General features: G+C 38.2%; 1 protein-coding gene across 14 annotated transcripts in view; it reads left to right on the top strand.

The window, feature by feature from the left end:
• DNHD1 (dynein heavy chain domain 1) overlaps positions 1-21222 on the top strand; it is a 121134-nt gene that overhangs the window by 54761 nt on the left and 45151 nt on the right. For 11 of the 14 annotated variants that reach the window (XR_012474471.1, XM_074217457.1, XM_074217463.1 and 8 more), the window contains exons 12-19: positions 7209-7492; positions 7853-8096; positions 12698-12855; positions 13157-13282; positions 13485-14075; positions 14289-14487; positions 14820-14914; positions 15835-16051. Coding sequence is in view for 13 of the 14 variants with exons in the window: in XM_074217457.1 (XP_074073558.1) it covers positions 7209-7492; positions 7853-8096; positions 12698-12855; positions 13157-13282; positions 13485-14075; positions 14289-14487; positions 14820-14914; positions 15835-16051 (1914 nt within the window). In the remaining variant the exon portion in view is untranslated. The remainder of the gene's footprint in view (positions 1-7208; positions 7493-7852; positions 8097-12697; positions 12856-13156; positions 13283-13484; positions 14076-14288; positions 14488-14819; positions 14915-15834; positions 16052-21222) is intronic. The other 3 variants (XM_074217461.1, XM_074217462.1, XM_074217469.1) reach the window with 3 other exon arrangements.

Genomic DNA, 21222 nt, shown 5'->3' on the forward strand with positions numbered 1-21222 from the left:
GTATTACAGAAACATAGCACAAAATAATCCAACTGGATTTACTTAATTGTAACTAGCAACATGATTGACCTTATTAATAATAGCAACAATTACATGTTATCAATATATACAGAGAAATAAATGAAGATTTCCTTAATGTGATAAGTGATATTTATCTAAACTAAGAGTTAGCATTAAATAAAAATGGGGCTATGTCTTGTTATTTAGATCAGGGATAAAGTCCATTATTATCATATTTAATATTGTGCTAGAAAGATAAGTCATAGCAATAAGAGAAATAATTAGAAGAATAAAGTGGGCAAAACAAAAACAAAATTAAAGTTCTTTTAGATGATATGATGACTTAGAGAATTCTAGAGAGTCAACTAAAAAATTAAATAATTGAAGTAAAGTTCCAGGGGAGGGTATAATACCAACAAAATCTGGTGGGAAGTAATAGATTCAAAATGACTATATACCTATTGAGATACAGAATATATATGAATAAAACTATAATAAAATATTCTTTATATAAAGACAAACTTAAATAATTGAATATTCATAAGTAGGCCAAGACAAATAAAAGTACCCCTACCTAAAGTAAATACTTTAGTGCCATACCAATCAAGCTACCAAAAGAGCTAGAAGAAATAAGAATAATAAATACATCTGGAGAAACAAAAGATCAAAGAACTCAAGGGAAATAAAAGTATGAAGTGAAAGGATCTAACAGTATTAGAACTATATTACACGGCAGTAATCACAAAAATAATTTGCTACATATAGAAACAAATTAACTTTGTGGCATGTTTGATAAATCCAAACATGGTAGAAATAGATTTTATGTAGACCAACTTTTTATACTATATATCCAATATATGATTTGGTGATAAAAAGTTATAAGCAAGTCAGACAACAAAGGAAGAAATTATCCTTAGTTATAAATAGAGGAAATGTTCTAGGTCAAAAGTCATAGAATAGGAATGGAAAGTTTTGAGCATAGAATGTTTTTGCTACCATTTGCTAATGTGTTTAGAATTGGAAAGAAAATTAACTGAAAAAATGTTTGTAACAGGCCTCTTAAAAAGTTCTCATTTCCAAGATAGGTGAGGAGAATTATCCCAACAGAAAAATGGTCAAAAGAATTTGAACACAAGTTTTCAAAGGAAGATATCCAAATAGCCTTAGGAAAAAATACTCCAAATCATTAAAAATTAGTGAAATACAAATTAAAACTTTTACCTCAAACCAATCAGATTGTCAAAGATGGCTAAAAAGAAAATGTTGGAAAGACTGCAGTGATACCATTACTTAGCCTGTACCCTAAAGAAATCAAAGAAAAGGAAAAGAACCCAAATGTACAAACGTTTACAGCAAATCTTTTTGTAGTAGCAAAGAACTTTAGAGGCTTCCCATCAATTGGATGAACAATTGCTAAACAAATTATTGTATCTGAATGTAATGAAATAATTAAGAGGATTATCCCAAGACATAATAAAGAAATAATAAGAAATAATAAAATGGTTGGTTTCAGAAAAACCTGGGAAGACTTGTGTAAATTGATACAGAATGAAGTAAGCAGAACAGTTTATACAATATCATTGTAAAGACAAAACAGCTTTGAAAGACCTAAGAACTTTGATTAATCACCACTGACCTACCATGATTTCAGGAAACATTTATAAATCTGCTACTTGCCTCCTGATAGAGAAGTGATCAGTCAAGATGCAAAATAAGATATACTTTTTTGGAATACTTAGAGTGGCTATTTGTTTTTCCACAGATGTCATTATGTTTTGGTAATTATATTTCCATTAGATATTCATAATTGTTACATGGAATCCCCCCCACCCCCCGAGTATTGGGAGAGGAGGGAGAGGGATGCTAAGGATAGGGTTATACTTTTCTTCCCATTAACCCCACCCCTAAAGAGCAGAAAGAATCACAAACAGGACATATTGAAAGCTACTTGTTGCTTTTAAAAAGTTCTACAATATAGACACTTCCAGTTTCATGTATGTTCCTTTTTTCTACACTGTATGTAGAAATGTTTATTTTACTTAATGTTGAATTCAGAATAAAAGTTTTAAAAGATTGAAAAAAAGACATGGCATAGAGACAGGTGTTTGTGGAGTGAAGTGACAAATGATATCAATATAATACCAACTAATTTATAATTTGTCTTGATAATTTTATATTCAAAAAGATGGAAAAATTAGCAAAGGTTTAATTCCTCTTCTAGTCCAATCTAACTAATTTAAGAAACATATTGAAATTGGGCTGATAGGAATCTTTCGGTTTTTGCAAGGCAAATGGGGTTAAGTGGCTTGCCCAAGGCCACACAGCTAGGTAATTGTTAAGTGTCTGAGACCAGATTTGAAACCAGGTACTCCTGACTCCAGGTCCAGTGCTTTATCCACTAAGCCACCTAGCGGGCCCTAGTAGGACAGGCAAGTAACTATATCACATTTCATGATAGAGGAGCAGAAGAAAATTAGGCATTATTTGATCTACTCTGGATTTTAGGAGGGGTAGTTTTCTGACTCTTAGAAGTCATAGATATATTTTTTAGAGAAAGTTTGACCAATACTAGAGATGAGTACAATCAGTTCAAAGAAGAAAAGGGCTAGCTATCTAAAGAGGCCATAGTTTCCCAGGGAAAAGATGGATAAATTTTAAAAAGACATGTCTAGAAATTGGAATATAGTACTATAAAATTAGTGTCAAGAATATTGAATATCAAAATATGCTTAAACTGTCAATGTTAAGGATGAAAAATAAAGAGTTAAAAAAGTTAAAAATCAAGAGTTAAAGATCCAGTCTAATCAATCATTGAACAAGAATTTCCATCATAGAGCTGAATGTGGAGTCAGAAAGGAAGGGATGCAGTTGTTGCCACTGATACTAGTTGTTTGGACAAAATACTTAAGCTCCCTGAAGTCTTGACTGTCTTATTTATTAAATTAAGAAAAGTATACTTTTAGTGCTTACTTCATGAGGTTTTTTGATGAGATCAAATAAAATATAACAAATATTGCATTTGTAGAGTGTTCTATAAATGTCAGTTGTAACTACTGTAAGGGCAACTAGGGGGTGCAGTGTATAGACAGGCCTGGAGTCAGACTCAACTTCCTGAGTTAAATCTGACCTCAGATTTAACTGTGTGACCCTGAGTCAGTCAGTTTAATCCTATTTGCTTTAGATTCTCACTCATCTGTGAGAAGGAAATGGCAAACCACTTCAGTATCTTCACTAAGAAAAACTCAAATGGGGTCTACTGAAACAACTGAAGAGCAGCAACATAAATGTATTTTTAGTAGCTTAATAATTTGTAATATAGGCTTTTTTTCAAAGATCTTTAGGGAAGAGAAGCCTATTATTTCCCAAAGCTTATACTTTTGTAGCATGTACTCTGGGATGACAATCTACTTCCACTGTCAGTTTGAGACACCAGAACTCATCTAACTTTTTTACTTTCAAGAATTTAGGAGTAGTCTTGAGGATTTGAGAATTTGAGTATTAGAGGATTATTTATTATTTATGTCTGCTCTGCAGTTTATGAGCCCCCTCCCAGTATATTTTTCATCATGATTGTCTATTGGTTATTAATTAGCCAGACAGACTTAATTAGTTTAGTAAGTGGTATTTACTGTGGTGGCATATAGTAAGAACAGCTGATGTAAAACATCCCCTCAAACATCTGTGGCACACTTTCTCACAAGTACATCCTGTGTCCTAGGAGAAGTCATCTCAAAGTTAAAATATTTGGCAAGGTTGTAGAAGCCCCTTTCTTCCTATCATGGAATTTTCCTTTCATGAATGTTCCATAAGTTCCCTCTTGACATTGTGTTGCTTCTTTGCAAGATTCCTTGTGAATTTATTTTTTTCTCCATTCCCAGTGCAGGCACTATTGCTTTCCTAGGATGATATTAGGATACCAAAATCCTCTGTACCCATTAAAGCTTGAAAGATCCACTTCTGGCTAAATTTGGGCAGGGGAAGTATACCCAGGCCAACATTGGAGCCAAAGTAACCTTTCCTACCTTCCAAGTGATTCCTCCTCAGAGACACTTTACTTTTTCCCCTGCTACCATGTACTTACTTGACTCCACACCCCTTGGGCCTAAATTGGCTTGATATAGCATATGATCGTTCCATTCCATTTCCTCAGCCATTCCAAACACTGTTCCTGGACAGTGTCTTTTTCAATTTATCCAGTAGTTTATTAGAGATATCAAAATTGATCCAAACCTTTTCACATTTTGTTGAAATGGCTTTGGTTAATTTGAGTCATTTCTCAACTTAAGTTGATGGTATGAGATCAAGTGATTGATTTATCCATTTAGAGCCTCTCGCTTATGCCACCTTTGGGGACCATGTCCAGTTGTTCTGGTCCAAATCTTGCCACTAAGACCAGATAACTCTGGAAGAATGAGTGAGGCTGGTGATTTGGCACCTCCCTTAAATCCAGTTCACTTGCAAGTCATGACATCATTGTCCTGATGTCATGATCTTCAAGAATGAAGAATAAACAATGTCATCTGTAAATAGTACTAATTGTCACCAAATTTTCCCCTTATATAAAACCTAAATATGCATATTTGCAACTTATTTTCATTACTTCTCAATTTCTGTCAAGGTTACTACCATTCTTCCAATCTCCCAGGTCTGTAACTAAACCCTATCCTTGACTTCTCATTTTTCCTCATTCCAAATATTCAATCATCTGCTAATGTTTATACCTCCACAGTACCTTTCACATTTGTCCAGCTTCTCCATTTATGCAGATTCTGATTCTACACTTGATTTTGAAACAGCCTTCTAATTGGCCTCCTTGCTTCAATCTCTCTCATTCCACAGTTGATACATGATGCTACTGACTGCAGCTCTTTTTTCAGATGAACTGCTCAATAGACTTGTTTCCCCCTACTTCTACTTTTGAATTGGTTTTTTGAGCCCAAGTACAGAACTTTACATTTAGTTATGTTGAAGGCAGGATGAGAACTAAAAAAGGGATAAGATTCAGTTCATGATATATAGTATAGAAAAGGGACCTGTGATTTTTATTGATAAAGGGAACTCCTGGATGAGGAAACTTCCTCTACCAATTCAGAGCAGCACCTTTTTACAATATATATAGATATAGATATAGATATATATATAGATATGTATAATGTTTGTGTGTGTGTGTGAAGATGTATGAGGTGAAACAAAATCAGTTCTTTCTTATTCCAAAGCTAGGTTTTTTTCCCTTATGAATTCTTTCTTTCACATCCCTCCTTCCCCCATCATTTAGCAAAAGGCTCTATGTGCTATGGTCATTTAATGATTTTTTTTGTTTGTATTGTCTTATCTAATAGTAGAGGTTAGTCAACTGTGTAGAAAGCTACCAAACAGTTAAGATATATAATTAAGGTATGTAACACTGAAAAATGATAATTGTATTTAACAATTAAAAGGTCTTTGGTATGTTTATTATGCCTTTATTTTTATGAATTTTAACAGCTGGTTTGAGTGAATTAATAATTAATAATAATTAATCACTGTGATTAATGTATACATGTTAGAATGGGTTTTGTCTTTCTATAATAGAACTAATACTTATATTTCCTACCTCACAGACTTATAGGAAAGTATTTTGTGAACCTAAAAGTGCTATTTAAACAGAATAGAGCTATGTGAAAGTTGAATGAATAGGCAGGAAGGGAAGATTATGGGTTCTTCTTCATTAGAGGTCTTCAGAGGCTAAGGAATTTTTATTAAGGGAATTCTATTCCATTACTAGTTAAACTGGTGATTCTATGGGACCTACTTCTATTGCCTAGAACAGTATATACATCCTGTGATATGAAATCTACATGGTCATTATTTCAATGATAAGCGGGAATAGTGCCTGTATGCAGACTAGAAGAGCCTGGTAAACATTTTTGTGTGAGCCTTAGAATGTGTATGTGTGTATATGTATTTACATACATATCTATATACATATATGCATACATTTGTACACATACTAGGTTTGTGTAGACATGCATTAGTGTGTATCTGTATGTGTACTAACCAGAGTGAAATGTCTGTGGAGTTGTTTGAAAGTAATGACAGAGTAGGTCCTGTGGGTGTGTGGGTGTATTTGTATGCATGTATGTATAAGGTAATTGTTCTTCCCCTGGAATATATAAATATCTGAGAGAAAGAGAGAATGTCCACATCAGTTACCTATGTGAAGGTAGATATAGCTATGACTTAATTCTTTCCAACCCCTGCCCAAGGGAGATGGGAAGTGAGAGAAGGAACATAAGACTGTTTTGTTCTCAATTCTCTAAGAGAGAGATCCTGGCTTTGTATTAGCCCATCTGCCCTTTTAAATGTTTTTGTCTAGGGTTTTGATTTTGGTTGAAAGTAAAAAGCTACTTTATTGATAGTTTCTTGATAACTACTTTTAAGTGGGGAGGATTACCCCAAGCTTACACCTACAAGCTTAACTCCTTCCTATCAAATCCTAGTTACACAAAAATCATCACAAATATTTAAATATATTATTTAAAAGCAGTAGTATTTATTTAAAACATATTTATTGAAACATATAGCAAACAGCATTCAGATAAGTTATACAAATTAGAATATACTAGAAAATATGTACAGTGAATGTACTCTTTTTTTCTTAAGGTTTTTGCAAGGCAATGGGGTTAAGTGGCTTGCCCAAGGCCATACAGCTAGGTAATTATTAAGTGTCTGAGACCGGATTTGAACCCAGGTGCTCCTGACTCCAGGGCCAGTGCTTTATCCACTGTGCCACCTAGCCACCCCATGAATGAACTCTTTAACTTAGAGTGAGATGAGATCTCAGCTCAACCAAGAGAGAGGCCTTAATCTCACTCAAGAGGAAAATGCCTGAAATCTCTGAGAAGACAAGTTTGTCAGTGACCATTTTCAAAGTCTTTCTCTCTCTCTCTTTCTCTATGACTCTCCCTGGAGAGAATCTAAAACAAAGACTATATTCTCAAAGAGAGAAAGAAGGACTCCTCCCTTTCCATAGCATTTCACACTTCACAAACTCACTAGCAGTCTGGAGGCACTCATGTACAACATATGAAACATGCCAAGGTTGGCTTGTGTGACTTGAGTGAATTCGTGTTTGTGTGTGCCAGAGCAACTGGAATGGATTCATTTATGTGATAGGCTTCCATAGAACAGGCTCATGTCCATATCAGAATTTGTTTTGTGTGCATCAGATGAGACTTTGCCAATAGAGGAAGAGGATGAAGAGGAGTTAGATCCTGCCTTTATTTCCTTGGTATTCCGGGCCCAACCTAACGAAGCTGTCAGAATCTTCTGTGGCCCTGAGACAGAGATGGTACATTCACGGCGGGCTGACCCCAGCGTTGGGCCTCTTGAGATGGTTGGGCATAGAATAAGAGCCCAGTATGCCCTTCCTAACCGGATCCAGCTGCAGAATGATTTGGACACTAACAAGGGAATTCAGAAGTCTTTGGCTATCCAGCAGGCTTTATTGGAGGTAGGGAGTAGGAGATCTCCCCTCTTCATTCTTGTCTCTTCCCTAACCTCCCTTGTCTATTCTTACTCTGTTTTACCTTGCTCCTCTTTACTTCTCCTTCTTGTTCTCCTGAGTACCATACCCATGGTCTAACTTTTCTCCCTTTTGAACCCTACAGGCTCAGACTTTCTTCTTAACACCTTACTGGTATTACCCTTTATCTGCCCTAGACTATTTCTACTTGGCCCAACCCATGCTGCCTCCCTGACCTTTTCTATCTGCCTGGTACCACTACTCCCTGTTTCCATTTATGCAGTATGAATGCCAGAGGCATAGAAGAGACTGTATCTCATAGTCTCTCATTGCTTGCATTGCATCCAGGATATGTTGTCAGAAGTGAAAACATTCTGTAAGGATCATAAATGGCTCAGGAGCATCCACCAATTTCTGAAGAACTGGGGGCTCCAGAAGGTGGAGAACATAACGAGTTGGCCCACTATGAGATATAAAAAGCTCTTCTCTGATCTGAAATCCTGGCAAAGTCGTATGAGTGGGGTGCCCACCATGTTGCTCACCAAAAATATGATACTGGCTCTCAACTGTAACTGTGTGCAGACAGACATTGGTGAGTTTTCTTCTCTCCCTGATTCTCTACTGTATTGTTCCCTCATCTATTCTCTTACCACCTCTTTCCTTCCCTTCCCTGAACTCTTTGCCTACCACGTTCTTCTCTTTTCCTCCTTTCCTTTCCCCTTCTATCCCCATTCCCGTCCTTCCCTTCTTTACTTCTATCTCTTTCCCTTCCCCTTTTCATTTTTGATCTCTCCAATTGTTTCCTCTCCCCTTTCTCTGCCCTTCTCCCCATTCTTTCCATTGCCATCTAATCCTCTTGGACTATGCATAGCATTCTGTCTCCTTTTCCTTCCTCTCTCCTCACTATATACTATAGACCACAAATCCAGTTCAATTTAATGCCATTTTAAAAGCTTACACTATTTGTGAGGCACTGCATTAAATAAGGAGTATAGAGAAGTAACAGGCCTGTAACTTCAAGAAGTTTATATTATATTGTTGGAAAATATCATATACATAGAGAAGAATAAATATGTTGGTGGTCATGAGTTAGAAGTAGGTCTCTTTCTTGTAAATTCTTACTCAGAAGTAATTTGAAAAGAATCTAGAAGGGGACTTGCAGTTGTAATATAGCACCACACCCATATGATGCAAGCCAGTCTGGCTTGCATCAGATTCAAATGACTTTTCTTTGATATGACTAGGAACTTTTGATTCATCTTATAATATTAATTTCTTCTTATAATCCTATAAACCAGGTTGAGATGACTTGAGGACATCCATCATAAAATATATTCAAATAATTTGAGATTTCCTCAAGGGAGACCATTTTTCCCCCAACATCTCCTATCTCACACTGAAGCGCAATGAATCTCTCACTTCCTATGCAAACTCTCCTAATTTCCCACTGCATTGCTAACATTAACCACGCAAAAAAAAAATTATCAGTAATAGTACCTAGTAGCTACTAGTATTCTTTAATAGTAATAATAATATAACTAGCATTTATATAGAGCTTCAAGGTTTGCAAAGGCGGCATGCATATCTCATTTGATCCTCACAACCACCCTGGGAGGTAGGTACTTTTAATAAACTCATTTTATAGATGAGGAATCTAAGATAAAGAGAGGTAAAATGACTTGCCCAGGATTGCACAGCTTAAGGAAGTGTTTGAACTCTGATCTTTCTGACTCCAAACCCAGTTTACTACACCACCCAGATGCCTTTTTATAAAAGATAATATGTTGATGCTGTTTGTCCTTCTTTCTTGAAGAAGAGCATAACTTCAGGAAGCTGATGCATGACAAGCACATGAATTTGTTTTAAATAAGGTAGTGCTATGCTGAATCACCAGGCTCCCTTTCTCCTCCAGTGGCCAGATATATCAGGATGACTGGAGATGTCCCTGTATGGGAGGTGGTCAGGGTTAAGTGACTTGTCTAAGGTAACATGGCTAGAGAGTGTCAAACTTCCAACCTCCTGGAGTCCTCCTGATTCCAAGGTCAGTGCTCTAGCCACTGTACCACCTAACTTCATGGGGAACAGAAAGTAGCCCAGTTTGGGCTACAAAGTCTAGTGAATGAGGGGGAGCAAAGTGAACTCCACTTGAAAGATAAATTGGAATCAGATTAAGATGATTTAAAATGTCACAGTATTTTATTGTAGAGACAACAGGGAGAAAACCCTAGATTTATGCTTTAGATGTATGAGTTTGGCAACTGTGTGGAGATTAGATTGGAGAGGAAAAAGATTGTATTCAAGAAGATCATTTAAAATATTATTGCAATATTCTGGGTGAGGAGAGTCAGAGCTAGAATGGTAGCTGTATGATTGAAGAGGATCATGACTCAAGAAATGTAAAAGTCATCAAGACTTGGCAACTGATTAGATATGGGAAATTGAGGGAGAACAAAGAATCTGGAGAAACTTCTAAGTGATTTGTGGGATATTGATATCTTTATCAGAAATAAGGAAGTGAGGAAGGAGGAGTAAGATTCAGAGGGAAGGGGTGGCTAGGTGGTGGAGTGGATAAAGCACAGGCCCTGGACTCAGGAGGACCTGGCTTCAAATCTGGTCTCAGACATTTAATAGTTACCTAGCTGTGTGGCCTTGAGCAAGCCACTTAACCCCATTGCCTTGCAAAAAAAAAAAACAAAAACCTAAAAAAAAGATTCAGAGGGAAGATAATGAGGACATAGAAGATTTGATATTCCTAGAGAACTAACTTCAGGTGTTCTCTATGAAGCAATATATAATGCAAGAGAGAAAAGACTTGTTAGTTAGATTTGGTGATCATTTTTCATCAATAGCTAAAGGTATAGATGTCATGCTTGATAAATTGCTGATGACATAAGGTTGCAAAGGAATAAACTGACATACTGTATAACACATCCAGCATCCAAAGAGATGTCTACAGGCTTGAATGAAGGACTGAGTCTTAATTTAATAGGGATAAATGCATAGTACTATATATGGGTTTAAAAAAATATACTTCACACATACAGATTAGAAGAGGCATAACTGGACAACAGTTTGTCGAAAAAGGTCTGAAGGTTTTGGTGGATCATGAGTTCAACTTTGTCAGCAGCTCCTGATTTAAACTGCTTGAAGGAAGACACAACTTCCCAGAATAAAGAGGGGATAGTTCCTTTCTATTTTGCCATGGTGGCCCCACATCTGGAGTGCTGTGTCCAGTTCTAGATGTCACAATTGAAAAGCATTGATAATCTGGAGAGTGGTATGCTCAGAGGAGGGCAATGAGAATGCTTAAGAATCTAGAGTAGTATGCCTTCTGAAGACCATTTGAAAAAAAAAAACAGGTTATTTAGGCTAGAAAAGACTCAAAAGTTAATGGGGAAGTTTGACAGTTGCCTTCATATATATGATGCATTGACCTATTTGTTAGTGCTATCCTAGAGGGATAAAACCAGGAACATTGGGTAGAAGTTACAAATAGGCAAATTTAGAATTTTTATCAGTAAAAACTTCCTTTATGTTGAGTAGATCTTTCCCAATTGTGGGCAAAAAGGCACTCCAGCTCTTGGACAAGTATTGAAGGTACAATATGGATGTTGGGTATGGGGTAGCCTTTATTTTGCCCTGTAGAAAATTCCAAACACACAAAGAATCCCAGAGGAGCTAGTTACAGAAAGTGAGCTTAAATAGAACATTGAACTAGTTGGTCAGCAAGTCTCCCCTTTCTCTAAAAGGAGCCAAATTTAGGGTTGCTAGCGTACCAGGACCCAGAATGATTGCTAAATAGCCCTTTCCAGGACTCATACTGCCACCTTGTGGTTTAGGTGCTTCATCCCCCTGTCTGATGAGCATGCATCAACTGGTCCATGCAGGCCTGTCACATTTGTTGTGCTTAATGGTGGTATGGGTTGCATCATATTCATTAATGGATGTTGAATTCCCTTGAATGCCCTTGATGTGTTCTGTTCAGCGATGTGGTCCAGAAGGGTTCAAAGGTTGAATACCCCTGAAACAGTGGCAGAAACGTCACTACCTTTCAGAGTATAGTAGAGAAGTACTGATGAAAAGCAAAATATTTAACATCACATCTTGAGCTAGTTTCTTCCTCTTCTACTAGTTTCTCGGAAGAGCTTTAGAAAATGTCCCAGAAGCCATGGCTTTTAGATTTTGTGGAAGCATCTTTCATCTCCCTGCCTCCTGGGCTTGTTAAGAGGAAAGCACTTTGCAAATCTTAGAGCTCTACAAATGTACATTATCGTGATCATAGGCCCTTTCTAATGACTTTTTCATATTATGACTTAATTTCTCTTTTCTCTATCTCCATCTAACTTTTAAATAATATACTCTTATTGTGTGGAGAAATGAGTTTAGAAAGGGAAAAAGGAATGTGTATAAGGAAAAAGAACCTGGAAGAGCAGGAGTAGGAAGAGGACAGCTTAGCAGGGTTAAATTTGCAATGATTTCTGACCTCAAAGAGCCAGTTCCAGGGATAGTAATGAGGTCAGGAAGGTCCATCCTTCAAGTGGTTGTTTAGGGGCATTCTAATAAAGAGTGAAATGTCCTGGGAGACTGACTGATGGACTGTGAAACCTGAGACCCAGAGCTGGATCCTGGGGCATCCTTTCCTTAGATTCTGGGGCTCCATTGTCAGTTCACTGGCTGAGTCCTACTGCTGCCACCTCACAGGAAAGTATGCCAGTGTCCCTACTAAGACCTCTTTCACTTGCTATAGTTATTAGCAAGTGCTGAATGCTTTTCTTTTAATAAAGTACTGATAGATAAATAGTTATAGGCCAGGGGTCCAAAAGTCAAAAAAATGTCCTTCTCTTTTGGTGTGAGAGGAACTTAGATACTAAGCCTATCCAAGTTAACAACCAATGAGCAGAGCCAACATGCAAAATCTGGCTGTGTGTCCTTGCTTTATCAATTGTTTCATTCTAGATTGTTCTGCTTATCTGCTTAAGCTCAGGCTGTTCCTCATCTGTTTACCTCCAAAGTCCAAACTGAGTTATTCCCTACACTCTTTTTATCTTCTTCTTTCTTCCATCTTTCTCTTCCTTTTATCTTCTCTTCCACTTTTCCTCAACTTCTCTACTTTTTCTATCCACTTCATCATCCTTTCCCTAAATAACTCATCTCTCTGAGACTTGCCTTCTTACAGCCTGCTTTCTTCTCTAGTGTCACAGTTGGCTGATATTAAGAAGGATGTCCTGACTCAGTTGAGTAGTGTGAGGAATACTCAAAGTCAAGAACTCATAAATGAACTCTCAGACTTTATACAAGTCCTCCAAAGCATCAGTATTGACATCCAGACCATTGCCAAGTGTTTCCAGAAGGTGGGTATATATCCTAAGGACCTTCCAGACTTGGTAGGAAAGACTAACTAAATGGAGCCTTGCTCTGGTAGTGGTGTCCTTAGACAAGGTGAGCTCCTCATTTGGTGGTGGAGATGTAAATCTTGCTCCTTAGCCTTTTTATGAGACTGCTCTATAAGTTAGGGTCTGGAAAAGGAAGGCACTATTCTGTAGCAGTTAAGAAAACAGGTATTCCTACTGAAGAAGAGGAAGAAAAAAGGGGAGGGTATGGTGTTGGAACTAGTTGGAGAAGGCATAGATCCTGATGCTGAGATTCCTGCAGCTGACAGAGGCAAATGAAAAGAGGGAAGAGCTGGAGAAACGAGTTGAATATGTGTGTGCTCTCAATAACATTGTCCGATCCCAATTTGGTAAATTAACATCTGAGGAAGAGGAACTGGAGATTGTGGTGAGAAACATGCTGGGCAGGAACTCTGCCCAGAACTTGTTGTCTTTAGTCCTTGGAGAAACATGGGTTTAGAATATGGGGTCCCCAGTGTCATCTCTATTCCCTTTGTCCATCTTCCCCCTCCCTATTTATTTCCTCTCCCCTTCCCTCCTGTCTCCCCTCATGGGACTCTGCCTCACTTCCTTCTGCTCTGGGCCTGTAGCTGCTAGATATGTGGAAGAACTTCCTCTTTGAGCGGCTCCAGGCCTCTGAGTTCCTTCTCAACAAGCAGAGCAACTTGGTGCCCCAGCTTCAGGAGATGATAGCAGCTGCCCTGCAACAGTTGGAAGATCTGAGCACACAGGCTGTCTCAGACCCCTTCATGGACACCACCCAGGAGCACCGCAGTACTGAACGCCAGCTTATCAATATGGAACGTACCTATGTCTCCATTTCTTCCCGCCTAGCTGAGTTGCACCATGCTTATGTCATCCTTAGTGGTACAGAGCTTATTGCTTCTACTGTAGCAGTTCTTTTTGCCCTTGTCTCTCTTTGTCTCTTCACACACACACACGCGTGCACACACACACAACACACACACACACACACACACACACACACACACACACACTCACTCTCTTTCCTGGGGAGAGTCAGAAACCCAGAAATACTTTCTTTGTCTTCAGGGGACAAGAAGTCAGTGCCAGTGACTCAAAAAGGGCTCCAACCCATTTTGCTGCAACAGCAGGTCTGGCATCTCTTTGGTCTGATAAAGGAGCAAATTGGTGAATGGAAGTGTCTGGCTTTTAGTAAGGTATGGGTATTTCTATATATGTTCTCCTTCCCTCATTCAGTCTCCATCCATGTCCTCAACCCATCCCATCTCCTCATGGTTCAGTTCAGTTCTCATCATTACCCTACGCCTTCCCCTGCCCCAGCTCAAATCCTGTTTCAGCCCAGTCAAAGGCCTGTTGATTAGTAGTTAAGTCTGGTGGGATGTGCTGACAAATCACATCATCCTCCTTAGTTCAACACCTCAGATGCCTGGGACAAGACAGATCACTGGTTGACAGAGGCAGCCAAACTTAAAAGGTTATCCGTGGTGGCCAATCCTATAGTACAAGCCTGTATGCACCTGCTGGAGGAATTTCGGAGCTTTTTACCAGTACTTTCCATGTTGGACAAAGCCCAGATACCAAGCAGTGTCTGGCAGGCCATTTTTCGAGGTGGGAGAAACGGTCAGTGGGGTGGAGGAACAGAGATGTCCTGGTCAGCCTGCTCAGTTTTCCTTCAATTCTAGGGCTTGAGCCCTTTCCTTTTCTTTCAGTTTCTTTCTTTCATTGCCCACTGAATATGGTGCCCTCTCTTTCCTCCAGTATATCCTAAGGTTTTCCTCAACCCCTCAAAGTATTATGTCTCAGTCCACATCCCTTCTGTCTGGTACATGGGACATCCCTCAAAAATCAGCTTCTTCATGTGTTTCCTTCCTACAAGAGAGAGCTGAGCAGGCTAGAGCCTGGGTGCTAGCTCTGACCTGCTCTCTCTTTCTTTTCTATAGCCATGGGGGCAGGCTGTCCTGAAAATATTGAACTCCTGACCTTGGGCCAGCTGCTTTCCTATCCCCTACTAGAATATCGAAACCGAATCTATCAGGTAGTACTGAGCCTAGGTTTGGACTAGAAATGAAGGTGGAGGTGGACTTTGCTTAGACTGAAGAAAGTGAAAACTAGCTTATGAAGCCTCCAAATGATTAAATCTGTATAAAGGGGGGCACAGAAAGTAGTTTTTAGAAGTCATGCAAGGTGGGGCTCATTAAGAATGTCATCTTACACTCATATCCTTTTCTGATGAGGTTTTTAGTTTGGCAGATCAGGGCAATGTCATAGACCCAATATTTCTTAACTTGTCACCTGATAGGTATCCTTTGGAAAAAATAATCATAACACAAGACCTTCTGGCTTTCCTTGGATGGGATAGCAAAAAAAAAAAGATTGAAGACAATATAGTCAGTAAGATGAAAGCTGGTTAAACAATTGCATTCAAGAAATGTTGATTAATGGTACAGTGTCAACCTGAATGAGTTTAACAGTGTAGAGTGTAACAGAGATTTGTCCTTGGCCCTGGTCAGTTCTATATTATCAATGACTTTAGATTCAGATAAAGAAGGCTTACTTAGAAAAATATACAGATGATATAAAAGTATGAAGAATAGCTAAACATCATTTCATTGACAGAATAATAATGGAGATAAAAATGCTAGCTAATTCTACCTTATATTTTTATCCTCACAATATGGAGTCAGCAAAGGATTATTATCAACATTTTATGAAACAATAGACAGAGGACTTGTTCTACTTGTCCGGGAGGGCAGACAGGTAGATTCAAATTATATAGTGATTCAAATCTGAACTTCCTTAGATTGGACTGTTTTTATAAAGTAATATAGGATGTATCTAGGCAAAGCCTTGAATAATAACCATCAAGTATATTGTAGAGAGGAGTCCTTCATTGGAAATGAAGTTGAGTTGGATGACTTTAAGACTTCTTTCAATACTGAAATCCTATGATTCCAGATCTGGCTGAGTGAGAATGAGCACTTCAAGACTCAGGAGAGTCTACGGAAGCTGCAACAGACTTGGGAGGGCCGACAACTCCGTCTTCTCAACTTTATCCTTTGTGTGCCCTATGAGCCCCCTCCCTCAGAGCATTCCAAGCGACATTCACACTACCGGGACCAAGAACAGCAGTTGGAGGTAGTAGCCAAGGACGCCAGTACCTATATCCTTTCTGGTAAGGCTTAGCATTCCCTAACCCTGCAGTTGTCCTGACCAGGACAGTCTCAGCTTTGTCACATCCTTTAATAGGGAGATCTCTACCTTATAAAGCAGTCCATTCCATGGATAAACAGCCTTGATTATTAGGAACTTCTTCCTAAGAAGACTGAAATATGTAACAGATAGATACATATCTATCTGCTGCTTCTAGTTTTTCCCTCTGGGAGCAAGGCAAAATATATTTCACTTCTTGCTCATTTCCTATCATTCCTACTGTGGCAATTCATGTTTTTTTTTCCTCCAGGATTCTAGGAAGTTTTCTTTTAGCACCATGTCACACTTTTGTATTTATTCTACCTTTTAGACAGGTTTTTAAAAAATCAGTTGGCTAATTATTTCCTTTAGTATCATCCCATCAAGGTCACTGAAAATGTTTATTCCTTCTACTTACCTTTATAGTAATAAAGTTCTTAAGAGTTATAATATTCTTGCCTTATAGAAATAGAAACAGTTGAACATTATTGAACCTTATTTTTTCTCTTATTTTTTTTCCTTTTCCATGAATCTTGTATTTGAATATGAATTTTTTTATTCAGTTCTGTTCTTTTTAATTTGGAATACTTGAAAGTCCTCTATTTCATTTAATTTCCAATATTTTCCCTTGAAGGATTGTACTCACTTTTGCTGGGTAGGTGATTCTTGGTTGTAATCCTAACTCTTCTGCCTTCTAGAATATCATATTCCAAACCCTTTGGTTCTTTAATATGGAAACTATCCATCTTGTCCTAACTGTGGTTTTGCACATAATTGAGAAAAAGACTGAGAATCTTGATTCATCAAGATAAGTTGACATAAATGGAATTAAAATTTTGTGACTGTGTGATATGCTTCTCTAAGGGGATCCTAAAAAGATTTTAACTTAATTGATTAGAAATCAATTCAGAGGGGCAGCTAGATTGTGCAGTGGATAGAGCACCAGCCCTGGAGTCAGGAGGACCTAAGTTCAAATCTGGCCTCAGACACTTAATAATTACCTAGCTGTTATTGCAATGATATGGAAGGGGGGGGGGAAGTCGAGGGGAAATGAGGGAATCTTTGCTCTTATCAGAGGTGGCTAGGAGAGGAAACAGCATATATACTCAATGGGGTATAGGCATCTGGAGTAAGACTGGGGGGGGGGGACAGAGGGAAGGGGGGGGAATGAGTGATGGAGGAGAGGATGGACCATGTGGGGAGAGTGGTCAGATATAACACATTTTCTTTTTTACTTCTTGCAAGGGGCTGGGATTGGATGGGCTGTCCGGGACCATAGGGCCGGGCGGATGCTGGGTAAGGGGTGGTATGTGGGCTCAGGGCCCCTTGGCCCCAGGGCCAGGGATCTGTCTGCTGTGCCACTCAACTACCCTACAGCAGAAACAAAGTGAAAGGAGAGAGAAAATATAGTTCATGGTAGTAGAGAAGTATGAATGGAGGGAGTTGTGATCAGCAATGGCAACGGTGGAAAAATATGGAAGTAACTTTTGTGATGGACTTATCCTAAAGAATGTGATCCACCCATGACAGAGCTGGTGGAGTTGGAACAAAGACTGAAGCACATTTTTTATTATTATTATTTTCTGGAGGGTGTTGAAGGGCAAATGGGACTGGGTGGCCTACCTAGGGCCGCAAAGCTGGATGATTGTTGGGTGTCTGAGGCCGGATTTGGACCTGGGTGCTCCTGGCTCAAGGGCCAATGATCTATCTGCCACCCAGCCACCCCTATTATTATTATTATTATTATTATTATTATTACTATTTTATTTTGGGTCTTTTTTATTTTTTGGTTTTTGTAGGGCAATGGGGTTGGGGTGGCTTGCATGGGGTCACACAGCTGGGTGATTGTTGGGATTGTCTGGGACCAGATTTGGGCTCGGGTGCTCCTGGCTCCAGGGCCAGTGCTCCATCCACTGCACCACCTGGCCATACCTATTATTATTATTATTATTATTATTATTATTATTATTTAATTTTTTTATCTCCCCTTTACTTTATCATTTATGCGGGTCTATATTTTCTTTGGGGGGAGGAGGTATTATGTTTACTCTTAAACAAGAATATTTTAGTAATGTCAAAAAATCATTATTTGTACAAAATAAGAATAAGTAAATGAAAAAGTGAAAAAAATAATTATCTAGCTGTGTGACCTTGGGCAACTCACTTAACCCCATTGCCTTTCAAAAAACAAACCTAAAAAAAGAAATCAATTCAAAGCTTCTGGTGAAATTTCACTCAATACAGAATGATGAATAGAAAACCCAGTGAACGATTGAAGCTATATATGTTAAAAGTTCTTCCCACAAAAGCCAAAAATTGCAGAAGCAGCTTCTATATACTGTGGAATCATGAAGAGAGGTCATAAATGTTTCTCCAGGAAAAAGGACATTTAATATTAGAAGGAAGAGGAAGACAGATTTTGGCAGTGAATTACTTCCAACTGGGGAAGGGATATGGAAGCAATAATAAGTGCAATATGACCAGTTTTAGAGGTATTCTGTTTTCTTAGAGCTTTTTTATCTGGAATGGATACCTCCTGAGACTTGATGTGACTACTACTCTCTTCTGGTGATTCATTGATGGATCCATGATTTCAAGTTGAATAGACACATTTAGTTAGTTCAAACCTTATCAGAAGTTATCTAGTCAAACCCCTTATTTTAAAGAAGAGGAAACTGAGGCTCAGAGAGGTTAGGTGATTTTCCTAAGGTCATCTAGCTAGTTATGTTATGATTCAGACTTGGGTATTATGAATCCATATCTAGTACTCTTTCAATTGCACTATCATATCATCAGAGTCTAGAAAATATTTCCAGGTATTATAAAATTCTACACAACAGTCTTAAGATCTTAGCTGATGCTTTTATTATTTGAATGAGAAAGAGGCAGGAAGTTCTCAAGAATAAAATTTGGATTTCTAAATGATGGCTTAAGATGAGTTTTGGTATAAATGAAGATGTGTATGAGGACTGGGATAATATAGCTTTCTGGAGGCTTGCAGAGTCAAAATAGATAAAGATGGCTTTAAACTGAAAACTGGAGAAACTCTCCAAAAACAACCTCTAAACCACATGGAAAGTAGCAAATATGATATAAGAAAAATTACACTGGAAGTGTCCAATAGAATGCTATAAATAATATCCAGGAAAAGGAGCAGTAATAATTATCATTGTCTCAGAAGTCTCTAAAGAAATTATGTGCAGAAATGTTCAGATTATTGATAATAAAGTGAATTTGAGATAATTGTGATCAAGAAATTCTTAGGGGGTGGCTAGGTGGCATAGTGGATAAAAGCACCGGCCCTGAAGTCAGGAGTACCTGAGTTCAAATCCGGGCTCAGACACTTAATAATTACCTAGCTGTGTGGCCTCAGGCAAGCCACTTAACCCTGTTTGCCTTGCAAAAAAAAACCCTTAAAAAAAAAAAGAAATTCTTAGGAATCACTGAAATTTAATGGGTTATTTAGTCATCCCTAGAATATTACCATGGAAGATCATTCAAAAGGAATAAATAAAAGACACAATAAACTATATAGAATAATGGTGAGAAAGATTTATATGAGGATTAAAGGAGGAGGATACAAAAATGATATTCTGATGAAGTTATTCTGCAGACTACCTGGTCTATAGGAAATGGAAGAAATGGATGATGAGTACATCTCAAACTGACAGGGAAGCAGAATATGGTAGTGATAGGAGACTCTTTATGTTACTCCTGGAATCTGCTAAAAGTAAATCAGCCAAGAAATTGATTTACCTTGCTGATAGTTTTATCTTTCATAAAGTTGAGAGAGAAAACTGCTATCCTAGACATGATTCTGTCCAAGTTCTTTATTTCAACTTCTTTTCCTTAGCCACACACAACACTGATAACTGGGGAGGGGGGGACAAAAAAAAAACTAAGAAATTTAAGAAAATCTAAATAAGAAACTCTAAAAAAACAAATAGGAACTTGTTGCTAAAATGTGAGTTATCTTGAAAGTGACCAGGTTATCTCAAGGTTCCTGAAAGATTAGAAGAGAAACAGCAATCATGTGTACACTACACTCTGGGATTATTTAAAGTTAAACTGGATCCAACAGCATAAGATTCTGTAAGAGAAATAAGTTCAGAGGGATAGGAGGTTCTCTTATCAATGATAGTCTGGTGACATAGATGGAATTCGTTCATGAAAATAAAAAGGAGAATTAAACTTTTGAACTACATCTCTTATCAGCTCATTTTTAAAAGGTATATATAAGATAAAACTCAAGGGCAGTCAGTTGAGAATAAATACCAAAGTGTTGTCCATTTCTTTAAGAAAGTCAAAAACAATGTTAAAAAAATAAAAAAGAAAGTCAAGAACAAATTCTACTGTCTAGATTCATGGACCTTTTCTTGGATCAAGCTTCATTCTTGTACCCCTTAATTTTAGGTAACTAAGGTTAGGCTACTCTTGAAAGTTCTCCAAGTTTGCTCCAGTGCTGGGCTCTCATAAAGCTTTCCTTTTTCACTAAGGATTCTTGTGTTTGAACTTTATGTTAGGCTCTTTGAAAGACCCTTTCCTCATACTCCTGTGGCCTAGTTCTTGCCACATTGTTCCCTGGCTACCAATCATCTTAAATTTCCCCATTGCCCTTTTCCCTGCTGCTGGGAAAAGAAACTAATAATGAGTTCTCAGGGCTGCTTCTTGCCTCAGGGTTCTGGGCTTCTGTGTTGTAGGTTCTGCTGAGACTCATTCTTTCTTATTCTGAGTTCTAGGGTTGTCCCCAGGCTGACCCCAGGCTAACATTTGCGCAGGGACCTATTTCAGTTATCCCTTCCCTCAATGCAAAGGTTTTTTTCTTTCTTTTTTTTTTGCAAGGCAGTGGGGTTAAGTGACTTGCCCAGGGCCACACAGCTAGGTAATTATTAAGTGTCTGAGACCAGATTTGAGCTCAGGTACTCCTGACTCCAGGGCTGGTGCTCTACCCACTGTGCCACCTAGCCACCCTCAATGCAAAGTTTGGACTCCATTCTGTTGGGTTCCATCCTTTCTGTCTACCCCAGTGAATTTACCTTCGGGTTCCTGTTGAATTCCATTGGTTATTCTGGTAGAGGATGGCATTCAAAACTTCTTCAGTTGGAGTAATTTCTCCTTATTTCTTTTAGACTCATGCATGTAGAGCTTTCCTGG

The sequence above is a fragment of the Macrotis lagotis genome, chromosome 1 (assembly GCF_037893015.1).
Source record: "Macrotis lagotis isolate mMagLag1 chromosome 1, bilby.v1.9.chrom.fasta, whole genome shotgun sequence".
Classification (NCBI taxonomy): Eukaryota; Metazoa; Chordata; class Mammalia; order Peramelemorphia; family Peramelidae; genus Macrotis; species Macrotis lagotis.